Source organism: Trachypithecus francoisi, unplaced genomic scaffold (assembly GCF_009764315.1).
Source record: "Trachypithecus francoisi isolate TF-2019V2 unplaced genomic scaffold, Tfra_2.0 Lachesis_group15, whole genome shotgun sequence".
NCBI classification, from domain to species: domain Eukaryota; kingdom Metazoa; phylum Chordata; class Mammalia; order Primates; family Cercopithecidae; genus Trachypithecus; species Trachypithecus francoisi.
In genome coordinates, this window is record NW_022681460.1 from 51,827,583 (window position 1) to 51,854,427 (window position 26,845).

At 39.6% G+C, this 26,845-nt stretch overlaps 1 protein-coding gene across 1 annotated transcript in view; it reads right to left on the minus strand.

The window, feature by feature from the left end:
• Window positions 1–12,596: 12,596 nt before the first annotated feature.
• SEC63 (SEC63 homolog, protein translocation regulator) overlaps window positions 12,597–26,845 on the minus strand; it is a 91,167-nt gene continuing 76,918 nt past the window's right edge. Inside the window, exons 18-21 of the mRNA XM_033234782.1 lie at window positions 25,071–25,172; window positions 20,046–20,144; window positions 16,593–16,697; window positions 12,597–15,648 (exon numbers count right to left, since the gene is read on the minus strand). Of these exons, the coding sequence (XP_033090673.1) occupies window positions 15,505–15,648; window positions 16,593–16,697; window positions 20,046–20,144; window positions 25,071–25,172 (450 nt within the window). The 3' untranslated portion in view covers window positions 12,597–15,504. The remainder of the gene's footprint in view (window positions 15,649–16,592; window positions 16,698–20,045; window positions 20,145–25,070; window positions 25,173–26,845) is intronic.

Below are 26,845 nucleotides of genomic sequence, written 5' to 3' on the forward strand. Positions count from 1 at the left end.
GATCTTGGCTCACTGCAACCTCGGCCTCCCAGGTTCAAGCGATTTCTTTTGCTTCAGCCTCCCGAGTAGCTGGGACTACAGGCCCCCGCCACTGCGCCCAGCTAATTTTTGTATTTTTAGTAGACACTGGGTTTCACCATTTTGGGAAGGCTGGTCTCAAACTCCTGACCTTGTGATCCGCCCGCCTTGGCCTCCCAAAGTGCTGGGATTACAGACCTGAGCCACCATGCCCAGCTAGTTACTTTACGGAATCTTAATGTATTATTTATCCACTGCTGCGTAATGTATTACCCCAAAACGTAGCAGCTTAAGACTAACGTTTATTATTTCACACATTTTTTTTTTTTTTTTTTTTTTGAGATGGAGTCTGGCTCTGTCTCCCAGGCTGGAGTGCAGTGGCCGGATCTCAGCTCACTGCAAGCTCCGCCTCCCGGGTGTACACCATTCTCCAGCCTCAGCCTCCGGAGTAGCTGGGACTACAGGCGCCTGCCACCTCGCCCGGCTAGTTTTTTTTTTTTTTTTGTATTTTTAGTAGAGATGGGGTTTCACCGTGTTCGCCAGGATGGTCTCAATCTGCTGACCTCGTGATCCGCCCGTCTCGGCCTCCCAAAGTGCTGGGATTACAGGCTTGAGCCACCGCGCCCGGCCGATTTCACACATGTTCTAAGAGTCAGGAATCTTGAGAGTGGCTTAGCTGGGTGCTCTGGCCCAGGGTCCTCTCATGCAGTTGCAGCAAAGCTGCCACCTGAAGCTGTCGTCTCTGAAGACTTAACTGGGGCTGAGGGAGCCACTTCCAAACTCACTCCCAAGGCTGTTGACAGACTTTGGTTTCTCACTACTTGGGCCTCTCCAGAGGGCTGCTTGCGACATAGATTCCCCGGAGCAAATAAGCCAAGAGACAGAGTGTGAGTGACAGAGCTCCCAAGATGGAAGCTGTAATGTCATGTTTCCTGTCACGTGACACACCATCACTGCTGCCCATAAGCCACTGATCACACAGAAGAACACTGGCCCACGTGGGAGGGAACCACACGAAGATGTGAGCACCAGGAGGCAGGAATCATCTGAGAGGCTGCCTACCACAACCCTTGGATAAACATAGAAAAATGTATCCATTCTATTAGTGGTTAACATTTGGGTTGTTTCTAGTTTAGGGCTATTGTGATAGAGCCTCTGTGAACATTCTTGTTCGTGTCTATTGGTGCATACATGCACGCATTTCTTTCGGGTAAATATCTAGAAGTGTAACTAATGGCAAACTGTTTTACAAAGTGATCCACAAATGTACGCTCCCTTCAGGAATATATGAGATTTCCAGTTGTTACATGTTCTCAATTCCACTTGATATGGTCCATCCCTTTAACTTCAGCTATTCTGGTGAGCTTGAATTAATATCTCATCATGGTTTTAATTTGCATGTCCCTGATGGATAAAGAGCTTGAACAGTTTTTCATGTATTTCTTGGCCATTAGGATATGCTGTCTTGGGACATGCAGTAGACATGGAGCTAGGGTATTCAAGTCTTCCTTCCAGCAAGGACTTGCAGCCCAGCTGTGGGGAGTGTGGTTTGCAGATGGTCACCAGCTCCTTCAGGGTCTGCCCGAACAGCAGAGAACCACCTTGTCCAAAGTCATGCTCTTCCTGAGTATGACTGAGTGTTGACTGAGCAAGGGAAGGCCAAAGCACAGCCGTTCAGCCTGAATGGGGCAGATTGATAAGCAACTCCACTCCTGAGCCCCACCAGGTTGGCCCAGGCTGTGCTAGGCTACATCGCAGTTCAACTCCTTTCTCTGCTCAATCCTGCTTCTTCCCTCTTGGTTCACAAAAAACATCCTGATTCCTAATAAACATCTTGCACCACAAACTCCTTTTCAGGGTCTGCTCCTGAAGAACTCCATCTGCGGCGTGAAGTGCCTTTTTGAAAAAAAGCCTATTGCCCATCTTCCTATGGGATTGTCTGGGTTTTTTCTTACCAGTTTGCTGCTTTTTGTTTAGTGTGGATACAAGTCCTTTGTGAATTACATGTGTGGCATATATCTTCTCTCACTGTGTCTTGCCTTGTTAATTTCTTTATTGTGTCTTTGAAGAACAGAAGGTCTTCATTTAGATGTAATTTATCAGTTTATTTCCTTTCTATATACGTTCTTTGTATCTTGTTTAAGAAATATTTTCCTATCCTAAGGTTATGAATGTATTCTCCTATATTATATTCAAAAAGCTTGTATTGCTTCACCTTTCAGATTTACATGTATACGCTACCTGGAATTAATTGTTTCGTCAGGCGTGAGGCTAGGACCCTGTAACATTTTTTTCCCAAATGGATGTGCTATTGCGCCAGCATTATATTTTGAAAATGTCTTCTTTCCCCACAGTGCTGTAATACCAACTTGTCCCGCACATCAAGTGTGAGTCTGCCCACATATGTGGGTCTGTTTCTGGATTTCCATTCTGTGTCATTGGCCTATCTGTCTGTTTTTGTCCCAATACCACACTGTCCAATACCCACTGGTTTTTTCCCCCAATTTTTAAAAGTGTGGTAAAATACACACAACATAAAATTCACCATCTTAACCATATTTAAGAGTACAGTTTAGGCTGGCCACTGTGGCTCACGCCTGTAATCTCAGCACTTTGGGAGGCTGAGGTGGGCAGATCACCTGAGGTCAGGAGTTCGAGACCAGCTTGGCCAATATGATGAAACCCCATCTCTACTAAAAATACAAAAACTAGCCAAGTATGGTGGTGCGTGCCTGTAATCCCAGCTACTCGGGAGGCTGAGGCAGGAGAATCACTTGAACCTGGAAGGCAGAGGTTGCAGTGAGCCAAGATTGCACCATTGCACTCCAGCCTGGGCAACAAGAGCAAAACTCTGTCCAGAAATAAATAAATACATAAAGAAATACGTACAGTTCAGTGGTATTAAATACATTCATAATGTGCAATCATCACCACTTACACTTCCAGAACTCTTTTCATCTTGTGAAACTGAAACTCTACACCAGTTAAACACTAACTCCCCATTCCTCCTCCCTTCCCAGCAACCACCATACTGTTTTCTCTCTATGAATTTGACTACTCTAAGTACCTTATGTAAGTGGGGTCATACAGTATTTGTCTCTTTGTGACTGGTGTATTTACTTAACATAATGTTTAGCACAATGTCCTCAAGGGTCATCTGTGTTTTAGCACGTATCATAATTTCTTTCCTTTTTAAGGCTGAACAATATTGCATTGCATGTCTATATCACATTTTGTTTTATTTATTCATCTATCTATGGACACTTAGGTTGCTCTACATTTTAGCTATTGTAAATAATGCTGATATGAACAGCTATACACATATCTCTTTGAGATCCTACTTTTAGTTCTTTCAGGTATGTACTCAGAAGTAGAGTTGCTGGATCATATATCATACGGTACCTCTGATTTTAATTTTTTGAGGAACCACCATACTATTTTCTAAAGCAGACACACCAGTTTACATTTCCACCAATGTTTCACAAAAGTTCCAATTTTTCCATTGTCATGAACACCTGTTATTTTCTGGGTGGTGGTGGTTTTTTTTTTTTTTTTTTTTTGGAGTAGCCATCATATCAGGTGTGAGATGTTATCTCATTGTAATTTTGGTTTGTATTTCTTTAATTGTTAGTGATGTTGAGCATCTTTTCATGTGCTTATTGGTTATTTGTATATCTTCTTTGGAGAAATTTCTATTCCAGTCCTTTACCCATTTTTTTAATCAGGTGGGTTTGTTGTTGTTATTATTGTGTTGAGTTTTAGGGGTTCACTAAATATTCTGGATATTAATCCTTTATCAGATAAGTGATTTATAAATATTTTCCCCCATTCTATGGGTTGCCTTTTTATTCTGTTGGTAGTGTCTTTTGATGCACAAAAGTTTTTAATTTTCATGAAGTCCAGTCTATTTTTTATTTGATTGCTTATGCTTTTTATGTCATATCCAAGAAATAATTGTGAAATCCAATGTCATAAAGCTTTTGCCCAATGTTTTCTTCTAAGAGTTTTATAGTTTTAGGTCTTACATTCAGGTCTTTGATACATTTTGAGTTAATTTCTGTATGTGGTCTGAGGTAATGGTCTACCTTCATTCTTTTGCATGCGAATATCCAGTTTTCCTGGCACCATTTGTTAAAAAGACTGTTATTTCTCCATTGAATGATCTAGGCACCCTTGTGAAAAATATTTTACCATATATGCAAGGTTTATTTCTGGGCTCTATTCTATTCCATCAGTCTATATGTCTGTCTGTATACCGGTACCACACTGTTTTGATTATGTAGCTTTGTATTTCATTTTGAAATAGGAATGTGAATCCCCCAGCTTTGTTCTTCATTTTCAAAATTGTTTTGGCTATTCAGGGTCCGTTGAAATTCCATATGAATTTTAAGATGATTTTTTCTACTCCTGCAAGGAAGTTACTATATTTTGATAGGGATTGCATTGAATATGTAGATTACTTTTGATAGTGTTGACATCTTAATAATTTTGTCTTTCAATCCATGAATGTAGGGTGTGCTTCCATTTATTTATATCTTCTTTAATATTTTAGCAATGTTTTATAGATTTCATTGTGTAAGAATTTCATCTCTTTGATTGATTTCTAAGTATTTTATTATTATTATTATTTTTTTTTTTTTTTTTTTTTTTTTTTGAGACGGAGTCTGGCTCTGTCACCCAGGCTGGAGTGCAGTGGCCGGATCTCCACTCACTGCGAGCTCCGCCTCCTGGGTTCACGCCATTCTCCTGCCTCAGCCTCCCGAGTAGCTGGGACTACAGGCGCCAGCCACCTCGCCCGGCTAGTTTTTTGTATTTTTTAGTAGAGACGGGGTTTCACCGTGTTAGCCAGGATGGTCTCGATCTCCTGACCTCGTGATCCACCCGTCTCGGCCTCCCAAAGTGCTGGGATTACAGGCTTGAGCCACCGCACCCGGCCTTATTTTTATTTTTTTAAGACAGGGTCTTGCTCTATCACCCAGGCTAGAGTGCAGTGGCACAATCTTGGCTCACTGCAAGCTCCACCTACTGTGTTCAAGCAATTCTCCTGCCTCAGCCTCCCGAGTAGCTGGGATTACAGGCACCTACCACCACGCCTGGCTAATTTTTGTATTTTTAAGAGTTGGGGTTTCACCATATTGGCCAGGCTGGTCGCGAGCTCCTGACCTCAAGTGATCCACCCATGATTCTTTTTGATGTCACTGTAAATATAATCGTTAGTCCATTTCCATGCTGCTAGTAAAGACATAACTGAGACTGGGTAATTTATAAAGAAAAAGAGGTTTCATTATAAAGAAAAAGAGGTTGAATGGGCTCACAGTTCCATGTGGCTGGGAAGACCTCACAATCGTGGTGGAAGGTGAAAGGCACATCTTACGTGGCAGCAGGCAAGAGAGAATGAGAGCCAAGAGAAAGAGGAAATCCATTATAAAACCATCAGATCTCATGAGACTTATTCACCATCACAAGAACAGGATGGGGGAAACTGCCCCCATGATTCAATTATCTTCCACTGGGTCCTTCCTGCAACATGTGGGAATTATGGGAGCTACAATTCAAGATGAGATTTGGGTGGGGACCCAGCCAAACCATATCAATAATTTTTGTAATTTCCTTTTCAGATTGTTCATTGTTAATGTATAGAAATGCAACTGAATTTTTGTGTGTTGACTTTGTATCCTGCTACTTTGCTGAGTCGTGTATTGGGTTGAACAGTTTTTTCTTGTTGTGTTTGGAATCATTAGGATTTTCTGCACGTAAGGTGATAACATCTATGAACAGAGATAATTTACTTCTCTTTTTCCAACTTGGATGCCATGTCTTTCTTCTTCTCACCTAATTGCTCTGGCTAGAATTTCCAGTACTATGTTGAATAGAAATGGTGAAAGCGGGCATCCTTGCCTTGTTCCTGACCTTAGAGAAAAAGCTTTCAGTCTTTCACCATTGACCATTATGTTCACTAGTATTTTTTATATATTGATTTTATTAATTCTCATTCTGTTTTAATTCCACTTAGATGGGCCAAATAAAAAGGCCTAAGAATATTAACTTCAGGTTGATATTTCTGCAATCATCAGGAATCTAGAGTCATGCTGGAGTGGGTTTGTGGCCTTACAGCAAAAACACTGTCTGTAAATGGTCCTCTAGGTTTAGAGAAATCAGAGAGAGACCATCAGTTCTTTCACTGACATCCCTGAATCTTGCTGTGGTTTATATGCTAATTTGAACACGTGTTCACCTGTACCACAGGCTCCTCCCCCACCCTGCCCCAGCTCTATATCCTCCTTAATTGCTCAGCAGCAGAGATGCACTGGCTCCCAAGGGTCAGGGATTTCAGCTTCAGAGGTGTTGGATGACTTGCACACAGTAGGCTGGACAAATTCTAATGATGCCAATTGGGTCACTCGGCTAGGTTGCCTTGCCCAGGCAGAAAGCCACAGGCTATACCCCAGACACTGGGCAATGATCCAGTTGCTCTTTGAAGCAGAAACTTTGCCTGCTCTTGGGATAAAAGCACTTCCCAGCAAATTTCTGTCTCCAGAGGTGACATCCAAGGAATAACTGTAGTGAGGTCCTTGTCCATCAACTCTTCCACCATGGGTGCACATGTGAATACATAGTAGACTATTTAGACTGAATTGGGAAAGGCTTATTGGCAGCAATAGGAGGAATCTAACCTTCAAATATTCATTCTGCTAGCTCAGAATACCTGCTCAAATTTCAGTTCAATAAATATGTGCCATGCAGCAAGTTAGACTTCAGCAACCTTCAGAGTTCCTTCAGAGTTCCCATATTGGTGGGAAACAGAAGCAAATGCAAAAAATTCAGGACACTGTAAGCAGTGTCCTGGAAAATTCCAAAGTGTTTTCATCTTATTTTATGTTGCTGTATCGCCGGGGTGCATTTTAGTAACTGGATGGCAGCTGAAAGGATTTGCAAGAAGAAATTTTAGAGTGCTCGAAGTTAAGCCTAATAGTCATTTCTAGAACTCCATTCTTCACAGAACGGGTGTCATTTTCCCTCAGCTTCCGTCCTCAGTCCTGATGTAAAAAGTAATATTTAAATACAATCAAAGAAATTATCCAAGAAACACATATTTGGCCCAGTAAGAAGGCTGCTAAGGTTTAGAATTAGAACCTCAAACAGATCCTTTAGAATCCCCACTCAGTAGAAAAAAGAGGGTGAACAGATGCAAGGAAGCCAGACTGGGCAGTCTATGATACCATCTTGGCCTTGTAAGGTCAAAGATTGGACACCCAGGGGATCAAGCCCTGCTCTACCTCAAGGTAATCACATTCAAGGCTGAGGAAGAGTTTATTGCTTCCGTCAAGACAATTACCTAGAACTGTAACACTTGGAATCATTTGTCTTCAGCAAGCATAAGCTGCAACACTTTAGATTGCAATGGATCTTAAAGGTCCCTTTGCCTCTGTGTGTGTGTGTGTGTGTGTGTGTGTGTGTGTGTGTGTGTTTTAAAAACAGTCTAGCTCTGCTGTCCAGGCTGCAGTGCAGGGGTGCAAACACAGCTCACGGGAGCCTCGACCTCCTGGGCTCAAGTGATCCTCCCACCTCAGCCTCCCAAAGTGCTGGAACTATAGGTGCATGCCACCATGCCTGGTCCCCCTTCACCCTTTGGCTAACATGAAGTCACCTAACCTGGAAGCCCACATATCTTGGCACAATGGCATCTCATTTCAACACAGCATGGGGGCTCTGAGATAGAGGAGAGGATCTGACTCAAGTATAACCATGCACCCATTCTCCAAGAACATTAGTAGCTGTGGTGGGCTACATACAGCAGGTGGTCACACTAGACCTGATCCGGCCAGCTTCCACTTTAATAAGGGCTGCGTGTGTGTGTGTGTGCGTGTGTGCGTGTGTGTGTGTTGGTTTCCTTTCTGGCCTTCCATAATGGAAAGACGGAGAATGAGGGTTGTGGAACGCAGTGCAGCACACTGCAGGGGAAGATGCCTGGGTCCCAGCTCCGGTTCATCAGCGGTGCCAAGTCACTCCTCGTCTCTGGGTCTTTGTGTCTCTATCCCCCCTTCATATCAATGTCTGACCCTCTGTGGGCACAACAGGGACTGCAGTTTGCTCCAAATCAGAGCTGCAGCGTGGGTGCCCCATAAATACAAGTATGCAGCACTTACACACATGCTTTCATTCCCTTCCCATGATAACACTGCCCATGGAGGCAGCAGTCTGTCCCATGTAGTTTACCTCCATGGGCAACATAATCAAGACTAAAGTCAGGGGTTTTGTTTCTATCCCTACATTCCAGCTCTGCTTCTATTAGGCTGTGGAGGGGATTAGGGAGAAGGGACTTGGTTCAATCAGATGCAAATGCAGAGAAAACTTTACAAATCATACTGAGTGACATAGAGAAAGGCTTAGATTTTTAAAAAATTTTTTTCTCACTCTAAAAAGAATTCCTTTTAACACACTGAAACATTCAAAATTCTACTCAAAACTCGGTTTTAGTATTATCAAACTTAAACAGCGTCTACAATGTGCTGTTCCTGAAGTGTCACTCCTGACATTTAGTGTGATACCCTGTCATTAAGTCAGCAGACTTGAAAGATGTGGGGGTTTTCAGTGTATAAAGAAATAATGCTGAGGATCATAACACTATAGTTTCATCCCCCATTCTCAAAAGCACTTTGCTGCTAATCACATTAATCCTTATAATTTCCATGATAATAGACCCAGATCAGTGTTTTGTGAGTAGGGGTGGGTAGGTGGGGCAAGATTTCCTTGGGATCGTGGGAAAAAGAGTGACTACTGAGTTCTGAACCAGGAGTTAGGCTGCGGGAAGAGCAGCGACTCTAAGATACTTGAAAGGGGGTGCCTTGCCATCTTTCAACTTGAGCCACCTCTCCTGGCTCTCTCCCTGTTTAATAGATGCTGTCAGGTCAAGAAGAGGAACAGTAAGCTTTGGGAGGAACTTGGGAAGTGACATAGAGCCTAGCCAATGACTGGAGTCCCAAGAACATGGCAGAGAATTGGGAAATAAAAAAGCTGCGGAAACGCTGGATGTGATTATAAAGCACACAGACTAATCGGACAAAGATACAGATGCAGGCTAATGCATATGAATGAGGGAGGCTATCATGATCCCACGAACACTACTGAATAATGATGTCTCCTTGGGAATCATCAAACCTGATTGGAAGATCAGGATTTTTTAAGTCTCTCATTGAATTTTTGTCACATGCCCTTTTTTTAAATCAGAATACCCATCAATGCATTTGATCCCCCCTACTGTGTATCATTTCTAAATGAACTTTTGTAGTTAAAAACAAAAACATATCTCCCCCTAAAGGATGACTGGGTACCAGGAAGACTGTTCAAAATAGTATTTCAAAGATTCCTCAGTTATTTCAACCAAAGGTCTGAGGCCTCCCTAAATTTGGGCAGCATATTTGGAAAAAGAACACTAAAGGAATGGCAACTATTCTACAAGGAACCAGACTCCCTTGGAGGCAAGTGTTCAGTTTGTCCAGAAAGGAAGGGTATGGGTTTTATGTTTTGCGGGAAGGGGTGGAAGGTCTGGGGAAGGAGTGCAGAAAGCAGTAATAAAAATCTCTTATGGTTACCACGTAGAAGAGGTATAGTGTTCCTTCTTTTATACACCCTGTTTTGCATTGTCACGATGGACTGGATTCAACTTTAAAAATTCTGGATATTTTTTAGTTGGTGCACGGGTAAGTAAATTATCTTCAATTGCAACATAAATATGTTTATCTTTGGCAATAAAGCATTTCCAAGGGGTTTAAATGTACATTATTCTCAAGGAAACTGCCTCAGTGGTCCTAGTTTTCACTAAATAGACCTCATTCCCTTTGAAGAATCAGTGTTCTATATCTCTTTGTAAATACAGGTCCTACATGTATTGAATTCCAACTGTTGAGACAGTTTTCCATGGATCTCTCATGTTTCTGCACACCTGTCATCAGAGGCACACAAGCTTTTGTTCTAGACTATCTTTTCAAGGGTGTCTGTATAGCAAACAGCCTTGGAAGGCAGTGTCTCCCTCCCAGAAAGAGGGTGAGTTTGTTTGCTGTCTGGGATAAGATCAGACAGGGTTGCTTGCAGGCCCTTGACAGGGTTAGGTCTCCCAAGCTTGGAGTTCCTCAGCTCTGATATGAACAGCATCTGCCTGGCCACTCAGCATCGCCTCCATGGGAATTTGGGGGACAACAGGAATAGATGGGGAACATGAAGCTCATGGCGCCTACTGTGCCTCTAGTCTTTGGAGTCTTCTGTGTTTTGTCAGCATCCATGACACTGGCAAGTTAACTTGTTAGCTTGCATGTAAAAACTCTGGATTCTTAATAGCTGACACCTATCAGGCAAACTGATTATTGTAGAGTTAAGGAATTTCCATGTCCTATTTGTCCACCTCTCTCAAGCAAACAAATGCAAATTGCAATTCCAGCACATTGAATACATATGGATTATCTTTCGGAGTTGGTTGCAAAGGGACTTAATGTTTCCAGACAGTAAATTTAATGGGTTAAAGGACACACAGCCAGGTGCGGTGGTTCATGCCTATAGTTCCAGTACTCTGGGTGGCCAAGGGTTGAGGCTAGGAGTTCAAGGCCAGCCTGGGAAACATAGCAAGACCTCGTCTCTAAATAAATAAATACAATGAGCCAGGTTAGTGCCTGTGGTCCCAGCTACTTCGGAGGAGGATAACATAGGAGAATCACTTGATCCCAGGAGTTGAGGCTGCAGTGAGCTATGATTACACCACTGTACTCCAGCCTGAGCGACAGAGCATGACCCTGCCTCTAAAAAAACAATAAATAAATAACAAAGGACACATGTAAGGAAGACAGAGTTTAGGGGGAAACATAAAAGATCAAGAGAGGGAGGTAATCCCAGAAGATGCAGATAGAAATAAATTACAATGCATTTCTTTAATCGTGGTTTTTAGTCTCTAATGAAACACACCATTCTTTGTTAAAGAAAATTACAGCCCTATCGCCCTCTACTGGAACGAGGCTGGAAAATACAGAGAAATAGCTTGAAGTTAACTCTTAATGAAATCTGTTCACACTGAAGTCCATTGCTGCTATTATCCAGATGTTAAAGTGTAAACCTCAGGTGTTTCTGGTAAGGTATGAGGGATACAGCTCCCTTTGTGTACCCAGGCTGATAGGTTAACCTGAACAACTTTGCGCTGAACAGAGTGGCCAGTCCTTCCCACACGCACCTTCCATTTGCAGCAGTCACTGATTGCCACCAGTAACAGGCTGTGATTTGCTCAAAGTCCCAGCAAGTCGACCCCAGCACTGCTGCTCCACACCTGCACCACCTGCATTCCACAGGAAACCGCTGTGCAGAATCCTCCCCTTGCCTATCAATCCCACCTCCAGACCTACTCAGCTCTATCTCAGAAAAGTCTCTGCTCTTGGGAGCTACAGTAGGGCTGGACACAGTGAATGCCAACCCACCAACTCCAGAGTACATCACTCTGTGATCTCAGATGGTGTCAAACGTCACCCTATCAATACCACAAAGCAGTGGTGCCCAAATATTTTGATCATGCACCCAAATCAGAAAAAACAATATAATGCACCAATAAATGTATATTTATTTATAAATAAGTGTACAATTGTACAATATATTATGTACATTATAAAACACACAAAAATAGAAATTTAAAAGGATGAGATTAAATACAAATAATCATTTTAATACTTCCTCAATGGATTGATCATCTCCATGCCCCTGGGATATATACACCCCCACCTGAAACAATAGCCCTAAAGTATGTCAATGATTGTTATTTGGGTTTTCAGCTCAGGTTACAGAAATATGTACAAGATCACATTTTTTAAGTTTTGCAAAATAGCCCTAGCATCAAGTTTAAATGGATGCGAATGCTTGTTGCTAACTTCTTGAGACATATTTGGACTGGTCACTACACAGCTGGTAAAATGTCATGTTATGGTTCACCAATAGTTATTTCACTTTAAGGCAGTCTAAATAGAGGATTTCATGGAGTTAAATCAGGCTATTTGTGGGAAAGTTGTTTTAAAAAAACATTTTAAAGCAAAGGATCATTATTTGCTTTTTTTTTTCCCCCAAAAACACCCAACTGGCTGGGCGCAGTGGCTCATGCGTGTAATCCCAGCACTTTGGGAGGCTGAGAAGGGCTGATCACTTGAAGCCAGGAGTTCAAGACCAGCCTGGACAACATGGCAAAATCCCGTCTCTACTAAACATAAAATTAGCTGGTGTGGTGGCAGGCACCTGTGGTCCCAGCTACTCAGGAGGCTGAGGCAGAAGAATCGCTTGAAGCTGGGAGGCAGAGGTTGCAGTGAGCCGAGATTGCACCACTGCACTCCTCCAGCCTGGACGACAGAGCGAGACTCCATCTCAAGAAGAAAAAGAGAGAGAGAAAAAAAGGCCAGCAAATTAAATAGCTAGCCCCTAAAGAAATAATTCTTCTGCCTACAGTAGACAACAACAACAAAAAAAAAGGCGTTCCAAACAATGGCCAAGGCAAATGGATTTAAATGGATTGCCACTCATCTACCTGATCTAACACCAGCAAGTGAGTTCTTAACATCTTTTTTTTTTTTGATAGCTCCAGTATCCAATCACAGAGTCTGGCACATAGAAACTCAGTAAATATGTGATGAATGACAACTCCTCAAACATTATGTAAGGTGCTGAATTACATTTGAAATAAGAATTGTGACTACAGAACACTAGTATATGGTTTGGATTGGCTGAAGCAAACTGAACAAAGCTTGTGGTCAAAAAGAACATGCCTAGAGAGCCTTATTATCTCTCTCCCTCCCTGTTTCAGCATCAGTTGTTTGACATCTACGCCCCTCTGCTTCCACCAGAGCCTGAGCTTCCCTGCACACAGTGGGACAGTACAGCTGGACAGGCCTGTCCTTTTCCAGCCCTCAGTGCAAGCTGGGAGAAGCAGAGCAGAAGGTATTTTCTACACAGAGAACTTCACTCAATGTGCTCCCTAACTTAAAAAAAAAAAAAAAAAAAAATCATGAAAATGTTTAAACAATTCAAAAAGGACATGAACATCTAACTCTGAGATTGACATATTAACACCTCAGGGCCTCAATCAAATATTACAATGCTAAAAATCACAACTGCTACACTTTTAATTGTGGTAACTAAGTCTCCTTATGAACAGCTGTATTTTAAGTTACTTTACCAATTAGAGAAAAATATCACATCATTTAAGTAACTTTCAATTTCACTTCCTATACACTGTATCACCTATAGGCTCACCAACTGTTGACAACGTGTCAGTTTTTTTATAGGAAGAACACTGAAACTTCACTCAAGTTTCCATTAGATTAAATGCAAACTAGGATAAATAGTTTGCTATTCTCATTCCAGAGGAAAAACAAAGGGATGTGGAGTTCAGCCACTTGCTGGACAGATAAGAACTATCAACTGAAGGCTCAGTTCTTTCACTACTGCCATATGGAAAGAGGTTACCTAAAGTACTCACTAGAGGAAATTTTATTTTACTTCGTTGGGAAGTACATACACATCACACAAAGAGAAAAGGAAAACCAACTAGTGGAATTTTCTGGTGATGGTGGTTTTTTAAGCACTGTGGTGAGTTACTAGGTTACCCTCCTCTCCAGAATCTTAAACCCAGAGAAAAGCCAGCTGTGTGAATGAACTTACAAAGCCTCTTTAAGGCAAAGTAGCCCCTAGAAAAAACATACTTTTCTTGAAATCTTTCAAGAAAACCAGGAAATACGCATTCTACACATTGTTGTGTCTTGTCTGCTCTGTTTCCTTGCCTTTGTGCCACACCTGTTTTCTCTAATCCCTCCTTCACTTGATACCAGCTGGCTCACCCCCGGCCACCACACTTAAGTAATCAGTTGCTGCCTCAACACACTAGTGCTTCACAGCAGAACCTGATTTGAAAATTAAACCCACCCTCTTACTTGTTCAATGAAGTAAATGAAAAAAATCCTCAGTGACACTGCCTCCTGCCTGCCAAGAAAGGGTCTCACTAAACTGGTGATTGAGGTTACAGTGAAAAAAACTGCTTTGACCATTTGATAGAAAATATTACATCCTAAATTTAGAACCAACAAAACCATTCATGGTTTTGGTAATTTTCAGTTTTTACTTCCAACTACTGCAGTAACAAGATACCAGTGGTAATTCTGCACTGAAAGTGGCAACCTTTTAAGTAAACAAGGTTGCAAGTTGTAGTATTCCAACAATATTTTGACCTATGGAAATTTTGATAGGAAAGGATTATTATAATCAGTTTTATAATACTACAGACTTATGCTTCCTCCATATCTAGGAATAAAAATATCCACCCTCCCTCAATGATTCATCATGTGTACATCTCTACTCTTTACAAGCACTATCCTTCCAGTTGTACTACAAGGGGAAATCCCTCTTACTCCTGGGTTTTTCTATACTATACAGAAATAGCAGTCACTTTAGCAGTAATGTACAATACTATTCAATTTTTAGTTGAAATATAAAGAAGTGGATTGCCCTATTTATGCCCTGACAGTAAAAAGACACACACCATTGAAACATAAAACGAGTCAACAAACTTCTATTTTTATTGACAGGAGTCCAAAATGAATACAAAAAAAGCTTCCTTTGTATGTTATACTTACTTTCCTTAAAAAGCTCCTGATAGAGTCAGGTAGACTGAAAACTAAGGATGTAGTTCAGCTTTTAGAGTGAACCTTTTTTATAAAAGGTTTAATAACATAAGCCACCAATATCAGAAAACATACAGTCCCACTATCACTTTTAGAGCTACAGCTTATCAAAAGAATTAGATCCTGCACTGATCTGCCAAGATACAGGTTTAGAAATGTTTTAAGCCATTAAAAGCCATTTCTATAATCTGTCCAATAACTGGACAATTAAGAAAAGAAAAATTCCAAAATGTAGCCCTCTATATCATGTGGAATGTGAGAGAATGCCAACTTATGACCAAGACAAGTAAAAATAAAAGTTTAAATCTATGAATGCAGCTGTTACAGTCTTGTATCACTGCAAAATGTCAATAACAGAGCTTATCAAGAGATTATAAACTTGAGCAATGTTACTTAAAACATATTTGTGGTGTTTGCTAAAACTAAAGCTGAACAAAGAAAAGTCGCTCATTTATAGACTGTGTTTCCTGCATCTTTACTTTTACTGGGACCATAGACTGATCAGATAATACACAGCCCACACTTCTGGACAGTTATAATAACAAAGGATTTATTATCATTTGCAGATGAAATAAATGCACCATCCCATACTTGAAAGGTTTCAATAAGCCTTAACATTTTTCAGGTTGTACCAAGGCACCACTGCCTAGTTATATTATGCACCCATTTCTAGAGTAAAAAAACTACACCTCCCTCAACATCAGTTCTGTACTGTCTCTGGTTTATTATACACTTCCAAAACAGCAAAAAATTGCAAATATGTGCAAACACTGTGGTCCGTTCTGAGTACTGCTTAGTCATCATCTTCCTCTTCCTCCTCTTCTTCCTCAAAGCTATCTTCAAAGCCCTCACTGTCCTCCTGGTCTTCATCCCCCTCTATTGCTGTATCCCACTGTGGGTGATTTTCTGGCACAGGCTTAGCCTCATGAACTTCCAACTAGAAAGAAGAATTAAATGTAGACATCAGAAATTTGGGGAGAAATAATGGAAGAAATCTTGGTAAACAAAAGCTTTTCTTTGACCATAGCAATTACAAAGAAATAGATTTCTATGGATACAATTCTAAATTCAACTCATTCATTTAGAATAGACACTTCATCCCAGAAATAAAACAAGTAAATCTAACCATAAGTAAATGTAGTCAAATTTCTAATACAGTTCGATATTTTGATTCTATATGTTATACTACTTATGAATGTATTTCTGTGGCATAAAATAATTACGATTCTTGAGCAAGAACACTGAGTCATATTTTAAGAGAAGCCTTCTGCTTTAAGGAAGAAAAATCCAAGATATTTTACAGTCGCTAGACTTGTGACGTAAAATTCTACAGTTAAAGAAATATGGAACCCTCATGGAAAAAAATAGTTTGCCTTTACTGGCTACTTTTACCCTTTACAATGCAATAATACTTTTAGCACTATCTCTCTAATATAATAGGACACCTTTTATAAAAAGCTCAAGTGAATTGGTAAACAAAGATGAAAGTGTGCTGCAAATGATACTTACAGAAGTGTATGCTCTAAGATGACAAAAATAAATTAGTTTCAGAAATTAATAAACACTCCAAATAGAATCTGTGGTTTAAAAAAAAAAAAAAAGTGCCTTTCTAAAGAAAAAAGAACCCATTTGCTGAGGCCTTATAAAGTTACAACACATTAAATGTATCCCTAATTTATATTCAATGTTCTAAATTGTTATACTCCTTAAAACCTAAAACCTTATTAATGAAAGACTAGTCCATCAAGTATATCACATATAAAGCAAGAGATGACTTCTTTTTCCTTCCATAACTCTACATTTCAAAACTAGAATTATTTTCCTAGTATATTAAACATGTATACAGAAAACTCTTATTTACTGAAGAGTCACTATTTTTACCTTCAATGGTTTAATCTGATCCAAACCCATATAGGAGTCTGACCTCAGAAACACAGTATACTGATAATTTCCAGGCTTGCCTGGTGCAGGAAACTTCAGCTCTACCTAGAAGATAAAATCAGAACTTAAATATCTGTATTATGGGGAGGAAACAGCTCACTCCCTAAAATTCCTAGACCATAGTATGTAACAGCCAGGTTTTTTCTGCAGATGATACAGAAAGCCCAAACAAATGTTACTGAAGTCCTTATAAACAATAATAAAGAAAAGTGAAATGTATTACATATTATAAATACCTCACAAAGAGGAGATCAAATTATGCAGAACTGATGAGGTTAATTTGTATCTCCACAATTTAAGAAAAAAGTACTTAAAGCAACCAAATTCTATGCTATCACCTTGAAGAAATTAAGTAGGTATAAAAGCATAAATGAAATGTTGGAATAAAACAACAGACTTCACTAGATAGGAGATACTTCTTGCCAAATTTTCTTATTTCTAGAATAAATGACCAATGCCAAAGGTCAAGAAGATATTTTACTTACCATTAAATCATAAACTTCAAATACAAATAACAAATCTTAAAAAAGTTTCTATTCCACATGGACAAAAGAAGAACAATTTTTTTAAAATGACATTTGTATGCTCTGGTGATCTGCCTCCAATCTCCAAAATCCAGATTTTATAATCAAGATTAAATATTAAAATATGCCAGTTTTTAAAAAACTAGAAAAAATCATGAAGGAATCTTTTTTTTAAAATTAATCTCAGTTTGGCCTAACTATAACACAAACCTAGAAATTATTAAAAAAAAAAAAAAAAGCTTTAAATCATACTACAAAAAATAAATAAGAAAATGGATAAACAAATAGGTATTTATATTTCTGTCTGGTAGAAACAACCAGAATAGTAAAACAAACTGGGGAGAAATATTTGCAATACATATCACAAAGCGCTGATTTCTTAACATTCAAAAAAAAAAATCCCAATTTTTTAAGACTCAAGAAAAGTGAACAATGATCACAGACACATTAAAAAGATGACTCAAACACACTGAAGGTTAAGTTTCACTCTTCAGAGAAATAAAAACTACACTGAATAGAATAAGCAGAGTAAAAATCGATTTAGACAACAATCATCAATATATGCTTAAAATGACTGGCTAAAACAATGTTGGAGAATAGGACATTCACACAGGGCCTAAATATCACCCCATAGATTAGAGGGGGAGAAAAATACCTTTACAATAGAGAAAAACCATAGCTAAATGAGCAACCTTAATTAATATCACCAACACAGGGCAGAGGCATATACTGTACCTCTAACATAATTCAGTAAGAAGTACATCACCAACATAGCTTGCTTGCCAAAAACACGAGGAGGAATAATGAGTAACCAACGAGACAAATTCATATCAAATGATATTCTACAAAACACTTTGCCTGGATTCTTGAAAAATGTCAGCGGCATGCAAAGATTAAAAAAGAACAAGGACAAGAAAGTATTCAACACTAAAGAGGCATGACAACCAAATACAATGTAAAAAGGTCTTTTTTTCTTTCTTTCGAGACAGGTCACTCTGTTGCCCAGGCTGAAGTACAGGGGCATGATCGTGGCTCACTGCAGCTTCAACCTCATGGGCTCAAGTGATTCTCCTGCCTCAGCCTCCTGAGTTTAGGCTGGGACTACAGGCACGAGTCGCCACACCCAGCTACAATGTGTGATCCTTGACTAGACCCTGAGTTCAAAAATAAAATCAAAAACTGTAACGGACATTAGTGGAATCGTTGAGGAAATTTGAATACAGACTGTAAATTAGATAACTATGCCATATCAACATTAAATTTCCTGAGTATAATCATTGTAGTGGGCCTATAGAGAAGGTCCTGGTTTTTGTTTTTCTTTTTTAAGAGACAGGGCCTCACCATGTTGCCCAGACTGCTCCTGAATTCCTGGGCTCAAGTGATCTGACCGCCTTGGCCTCCCAAAGTGCTGGAATTACAGGTGTGAGCCACCGCAACCAGCCCAAGGCCCTGGTTCTTAAGGGATACATGTCAAGTAGTTAGGGGTGTCATGTCATGGTATCTACAAGTACCTCAAATGGTTCAGGGGAAAACACACACACATGTGCGTGTTTTGTATGTACACATACAGTGAGAGAAAGATAAAACAAGTAACAGCTAAATGTAAACAACTGGTGAATATAGGTGGGGATCTAGGGAGGTTTCATGATACTGTGCTTGTAACTTTTCAATAGGTTTTAAAACTTAAAAGATCAGAGAGGCCAGGCACAGTGGCTCATGTCTGTAATCCCAGCACTTTGGGAGGCCAAAGCAGGCGGATCTCTTGAGTTCAGGAGTTTGAAATCAGCCTGGGCAACATGGGTAAACCCCGTCTCTACAAAAAATACAAAAATTAGCCAGGCATGGTGGTGCACGTACGTAGTACCAGCTACTAGGGAGGCTGAGGTGGGAGAGCCTGGGAGGTGGAGGTTGCAGTGAGTCAAGACTGTGCCACTGCACTCCAGCCTAGGTGACACAGCCAGATCCTGTCTCAAAAAAATGATCAGAGGAAAAAATTAAGAAAAAAAAAAAAAACACACACACAAAGATCTAAGATGCTATTTTTCACCTTTCCAACTAGCAATGATATTCAAAATGTATGACATGCTGAGAGGCATTAGGCATATTTAGACATTCATTCTTTTTACAGAGAAATAAAATATCTAGCAATATAGATCAAAATTACAAACATACAGAGCCTCTGGCCCATCAATTCAACCTCTATAAATTTATTATTAACCTATTTCATGCATTTACCACTTCATTACAAAGGGTTAAAAAACATATACTAAAACTCAACAATCATAGGGCTATCTTGAAAAGCTTTTGTCCACCAAGTACAGGCAGACAGAACTTTCTTCCTAGGAAAAAAAAAAAATCAAGAAAAACAATAACAAAAATGCAGTTCCCAAGGGTAAATATGTTCGTCACAATGTTACTTCACTGACGTCATTAACAGTGAACAATATCACGTAATCAAAAATTCCACTCAAAAACTCCACATCATCAGTTCTTAGATTTTTTTAAGACAAAAGATCTAATACTTAACACTAATCCAATAAGAACAAAAATCCTATTACTAAATTCTGGAGAGGAGGAGGAAAGGCATATGTTCTTAGACACTAACAGTGAAAACTCCCAAAACAAGCTAAGAACAAGTTTTTAAAACATTGACTAAGTTGCCTACCTTTAACAATTGTTTATAAATTTCCAACAAGCTCACCCCCAAAACATCAGAGAACAGTTACAAAATGCAGGCAATGAACAGAATACAATATGCTAAATATGATAAACTGCTTTAAAAAAAAAAGATATATGAAGATATATGAAGCAGCATGATGGTGACAGCTGTGTCTTGTTAAATACTGAAATCATGTTGTGTGATAGTTACCTCCTCTGTATCTTTCAGTGTACACACATGATATGGCATAGATATTAATGTCTGCTCCTTCCTATCTGCAATGTAAAGCCACCACCATTCTTGTTTTTCCTGGAAAGAAAAGAAGAAGAGGAGTATAAATAATCAGAAAGAACCAGAGAGAACGTAATTTTGGCCTCTCTTATCTTAGAGATTCTCTGCACTGACAAAGTGCTTGGTACAAAATAGGTGTTCAAATGATTATTTACTGAAAGAATAAGCTGTTCTTAACATTTGTAGAGCCATTGCCTAAAAGCATTCCGTATTCAATTTTGGGGATTTCAATAGCTTCTTAAAACCTATTGATTGGCCTTCATATTAAAAACCCCATGACTAACCTTAAGGAACAAGCATTTTTCTAAATATATACAACTATTACAACAGCATGTAGCAAATAATCTTAGTAATCTTACCTAGTAATAAGCAAAAGCCACAAAGTAGGAGTGGAAGGAACTTGGGCAGCCAAATCAAAAATCAATACATTAAATACTTTATACACTTTTAAGAGGATATTTCAGATTGTAAGAGTCTATTTATACTTTCCACTGCCCATGATTATACTAAACTTGGCATTTCTAGCTGAACTCCAAAAAAATTAGGAACAGAAAAAAGAGCTGGGTTTAAAAAAAAAAAAAAGCCAACAGAATGTCAGAATGTACACAATGACAGCAGGGAAAAATCAGGGAACTAGAGACAGAAAAGTATTAAATATATACATAAATTTTAGGCAGGGCACAATGGCTCACGCCTGCAATCCCAGCACTTTGGGAGGCCGAGACGGATGGATCATGAGGTAAGGAGATCGAGACCATCCTGGCTAACACAGTGAAACCCCGTCTCTACTGAAAATACAAAATATTAGCCAGGCACGGTGGCAGGCGCCTGTAGTCCCAGCTACTCAGGAAGCTGAGGCAGGAGAATGGGGTGAACCCGGGAGGCGGAGCTTGCAGTGAGCCCAGATCGCGCCACTGCACTCCAGCCTGGACAACAGAGCGAGACTCTGTCTCAAAAAAAAATATATATATATATATGTATATGTATATGTATGTATGTATTTTAGAAGACCAAGAAGTCTAAAAGCACCAAACCTCTGTGCATTCAGCAACAACTGCTCTATTACAGCACACCTCAGTTAACTATTTAGTCATCTGCTTAGTAACACCTGTTTAAGAGTTGGGTAGGGAAGTATCTTTCTAAAACGGTTTAAAGAAAAATGTTTTACAGCTTAAAACAAAATAAACTCTAGGATGTTCTAAATATTTATTTAAACAAAATACTACTAGACTATTCTAAATTCTCAATTGTCCGAAATGGGTTAAAATATCATCTTACTGAAACAGTTTCTTTGAGAAAACGTGGGGTTTTTTTGTTTCGTTTTTTGTTGAGACAGGGTCTCACTCTGTCACCCAGGCTGAAGTACAGTGGCACCATCTCAGCTCACCTTACTGCAACCTCTACCTCTGGGGCTCAAGTGATCCTCCCACCTCAGCTTCCCGAGTAGCTGAGACTACAGGCATGCACCACAACGTCTGGCTAATTTTTGTATTTTTTGTAGAAACAGAATTTCATTTATTTTGCCCAGGCTGGTCTTGAACTCCTGGGTTCAAGCGATCCTCCCACTTAGGCCTCCCATAAGTGCTAGGATTACAGGCATGAGCCACCACAACTGGCCCATATTTATGTTTTTAAACTAAAATTGCTGCACTTTCTATTTTAACTATAAAAATAGATTAAAATTTAGTTTATCTTTCAAACACTACTATACTAAGCACAACTAAAAACTCTTCTGTTTAAATACCTTAGGAGATAAAGCACTGCAACATTAATAAGCCTAATAAATAAATGACAAGTACATGGTGACATGAGCAGCAGCTAACAAGAAAATTAAATTCTGCTTAAACCAAGGGTTAGGACTACTACCGTAGGCATATTTGTATATATAACTTATGTGTGTAAATACATAACAGCCTCAAAGTGGAATATTAACACCTCTGTTGCGGCTACTCAAATCTGCCCTTGCAGCATGAAAAAAAATGAGTGTGACTGTATTCTAGTAAAACTTTATTTACAATAAAGCCTCATTGACAAAAACAGGAAGGGAGCCAGATCTGGCCTGTAGACTGCAGTTTAGCAATATCTGTTTTAAAGACACAGAAACCTGGATTATTTCACCTCCCTAAAATCTCATTTTCTTTTCAACAATCAGTGCCTACTTCTGGCCATGTTGCAAAGATGATCTGAGAAAATACAAATAAAAAATATATGTTAGAAAGCCTAGCACATGCAGTATAATAATGGCAGTTATGATTATTAGTGACATGAGGTACAATAACAGTTCTTTTACTTAAGTCATTTTGACATTTGTCAGAAACATCATTACCACAACAAGTAGGGAATGTAAGCAGCACAGGATTATGTTAAAGATTACGCACTTCTTTACCTCCCTACTTAGAGAATGCCTTTCCCTCCAACCTCTCAGCCTATTTAATTACAATGAGATGCACTCAAGAATATTTATTAAGGGCCAGCCACGGTGGCTCACACCTGTAGTCCCAGCACTTTGGGAGGCCAAGGCGGGTGGATCACCTGAGGTCAAGAGTTCAAGACCAGCCTGACCAACATGGAGAAACCCCATTTCTACCAAAAATACAAAATCAGCTGGGCGTGGTGGCAAATGCCTGCAATCCCAGCTACTGGCTAAAAAAATAAAAAAGAATATTTATTAAGAAGCCAATTAATATCAACTAATGGCACTACACTTGTGCCTAGACTCTGATGCACATGTTAAAAGTGAAACAGATGTTCTATGAGTTATCTGCATTTTAGACAAAACCGTTTTTCTTGTGTGAGATTCCCAACCATTCTTAACACATTAAATACAATAGATGAATTTCACTAACATGTAAGTCAAATATTACTAAGTGGGTAGTTTGGTAGTTAGGTTACTTAGGTAAGAAACATGGAAATGTAGATATGTAGAGAGGTTAGGAAGATCCTAAATTTTGTTTGTTCATTTGTTTTGTTTTGTTTGAGACAGAGTCTCGCTCTGTCACCAAGGCTGGAATGCAATGGCACAATCTTGGCTCACTGCAACCTCCGCCTCCTAGGTTCAAGCAATTCTCCTGCCTCAGCCTCCCAAGTAGCTGGGATTACAGGCACCCACCACCACAGCCGACTAATTTTTTGTTTTTTTGAGACAGAATTTCACTCTTGTTGCCCAGGTTGGAGTGCAATGGCGCCATCTCGGCTCACCGCAACCTCCGCCTCCTGGGTTCAAGTGATTCTCCTGCCTCAGCCTCCCAAGTGGTGGGATTATGTGCCACCATGCCCAGCCAATTTTGTATTTTTAGTAGAGACGGGGTTTTGCCATGTTGGCCAAGCTGGTCTCAAACTCCTGGCCTCAGGTGATCCACCCACCCACCTCAGCCCCACAAAGTGCTGGGATTACAGGCGTGAGCCACTGAGCCCGGCCCTAAATAAATTTTTCTGATAAACAATGATCTTAAATGTTTACCATGCAGATGCAGATTAAATTTGAAAAAGACATTTTGCTGATAAAAATGATTCTTATTTTTTTTGAGACAGGGTCTCACTCTGTCATTCAAGTTGGAATTCAGTGGCACAATCATAGCTCACTGCAGCCTCAATCTCCTGGGCTCAAGTGATCCTCCAACCTCAGCTTCCCAAGTAGCCTAGGACCACAGGCATGAGCCACTCATGTGCATTAGTGGCATTTGGCCACTAATAAAATGTTCTGAGGGAGTGAATGAATGTTTCTCTTATTAACTAAACATGGTCTAAAATGAAACTGTCTGTTATATGGGTACACACTAGGCAGCTTTGAGCACCCCATGGCACTTTTTACACCAATCAATGAATGGAATTTACTTGCTTCATTTCAGGATGCCTGGTGTTGGCAGGCTACCTCTGCAATGGGCAAAATGCTCCTAACAGATGGACTAAAGCTCAGGACATGCCAGAAGATCAGCGTGTGCATTAAGATGGAATCCTGGGCAGACTTCTCTCCAAGTCAAAACAACAGTCTGTACAGAGCCACTCGTTTATTACTAAGAGAGCCAAATTATTTAGGAATTTGCCTTAAGCAGTCCTCAGAAACTCTAGATTGACATTCTCCAGCAGAAAGTAGATTTATACATGAAATCACCTGCCAAACACAAGTGGTGAGCAGAAGGTTCTGTGGCAAAGCTGTGAGGTAGTCTGTGGAACAGTTTCCCAAACTGGGGGAACCAGTTCTTGACCTCTGCTCCAGACAGAATTATACTCTAATGTAAAATGTCAATGGAATCCCAAGGTAATTTGAAAGATGAACAACACAGGTTATCAAGGACATCTAACTAAAGTTGAGCAGGCTGCAACTACAAAGTAAACAAGGACATGGCAACAAATAGCATTGTAATGACCTGTCCTGAGCCTGGGGCTCAGTCATGATCAAGCTCTTATGGAATTTTATTTATTAGAGCCAAGAACACAGTTGGTCTCACAGCCATGGGCTCACACATTTCCATGGACTGCGACAATAACCAGGGTCAGAGCAATTCTAATGGTTCCATGTGGCCAGCAGGATCCTCAGAGGGAAAATTTAAATATTTTTTTATCCTATTTAAAACTTGGCAGAGGTGAGAGATTCACAATAGTTAAGTATTCAAAGACAAAGTACGCATTTTTCTGATGAAGACTGCCTAATCTGCTAATAAGAAATCACCATTATGCACAACATTCAGTAATTAGGGCACAGAAAAGATAGCAGCAAAGAAAACCACAGAAATACTTAAGAAGCTAACAATCTCTTTTATAAGCAACACGTTCCCTAAGTATAATACCTATTGTAATATTCCCTTTAAAAATATGGCCTTTCAGGACAGACCACATTTAGCACATATGAACTAACATACACGACAGAGGGCTAAAAGTCAACTGACAAATCCCAGAGGAGAAAGTGAATGGAATAAGGAACACACTAGCCTGTATATAACTCACCTCAGGAAAGTAAAGGCTATACACAGGATGTGTTATTTTTGATTTGGTTTCCAGTAGAGCTCTCTCTTTTCGCTGTATGCTTTGTTGTAATTCTTGCCACTCCTAGTAAACAAAAAAATTAAAATATTTAAAATCTAGTATGTGTTTTATCACTTTGAGGAGTTTCCAGGTATTATTCCTGACAATGCTAATTAACTACTTAGGATTAGAACAAGTTCAGTTCCACAAATCTGATTATCTCCCTGCTCATCCTTACAATGCCTTTTTAAATATATTAAATCTAACCACTGTAGTATCAACTACATAGCCGTTCATTATCTGACCCTAGTCTGCCTCTCTTTGGTCTCCTCTCTTGGGTCACTGCCTCCCTCCTTGTGCTTTTTATTCTAGTCACTTCAAACTACCTATACTTCTCTGAACTTACCAAACTATTTTACTCCTCCTAAACCCTGTTTAGACTTTGGTTTCTCCCTTTCTCTGCCTACTCATTATTATTTAGGACCAGCTAAAGCCCAAAGTATGAACTCCTGAGTAAAGCCTCCCATAAATTCCCTTCTATCTCAGGACTGAACTGATCACTCCCTCCTTACGTACCTTGCATAAGATGTGTATAATTTCACATGTACTATAATATTTATTTACAAATCTGCCTGCTCCATTAGCCTACATATCATTCAAGAGCTGCAGCTGTTTCACATTTGGCTTTGTAATTCTTTAATCTCAGACAGCCTTGGGATGTGACAGATAATAAATAATGATTTGTTGATTTAATGAATGTATTTTTGGTCATATGAAGAAATCAGTCTGTCAAAACCCTAAGAGTCACTGCTACTAACCCTAATATACTTAGGAATATGTCAATTATTTCTCAAAGTCAGGCCAGGGATATAAGGTATTTGACAGATTTTAGTTTCCTGGCAATCAATTTAATTCTCCAAGTACAAAAACAGCCAAGGCCCTGCAAATGCTAACAATAGTCATCTTTGTTTTCTACCATTCCCAAGGCCAAGTGTGTTATTACTCCCTTATACTTTTATCCTTTGCCCTTTACCTCCTTCCTCCTTTTTTGGCCTCTCGTTTGCCTCTGAGGCTATTCAGGCAATCCCTTTTTATCTCCTAAACTACAATGTTACTTTTAGATCAATGGCCACTCAAAAAGAACAACGCTAACAAAACCTAAAGGAAATGGCCAGTTTATTTGCAGTGAGACTCTAAGGACCTCATTCTTCTCTATAATTCTCCCATAAATCATGTGCAACTCAATGCCATGAGATTTTTCTTCTATACTCTGTACTTTCACACCATATTAATAAATTCTCTAAAGACTTCCCCTGTCCTTAATATATACACCCACGAAACAAGGTGGTATTCTATAAAAGTCAGCTTTTCCCTTAACCAACCTCTTGACATCAGGGTCCACAGTACTGTTTCTCTACAGTAAACATGACCTGTAGCTCGTGACACAGCCTTCCAAGTAAGTACTATGCATTTCACAAACACCTTTCCTTACTCATATTTCCAGAGATATCCCCAACACTGAAAATCCCCTTATGAGATCAACTGACCTAACCTCAAAACCAGGTCCTACTCCACCTAACAATTTAATATTTAAGAAAATGAGGATTTCCAATCCTTGTTAGAAATCATTTTTCTTTATAACCTTGACTACCATTCCTTAAAAACGTTTTTCAAAGTAATAAAATTATAAAATATACAGGTATTATTTAAAGCAAGCAAGCGAGCAAGCAAACAAATGAACAACAACAAAACCCAAA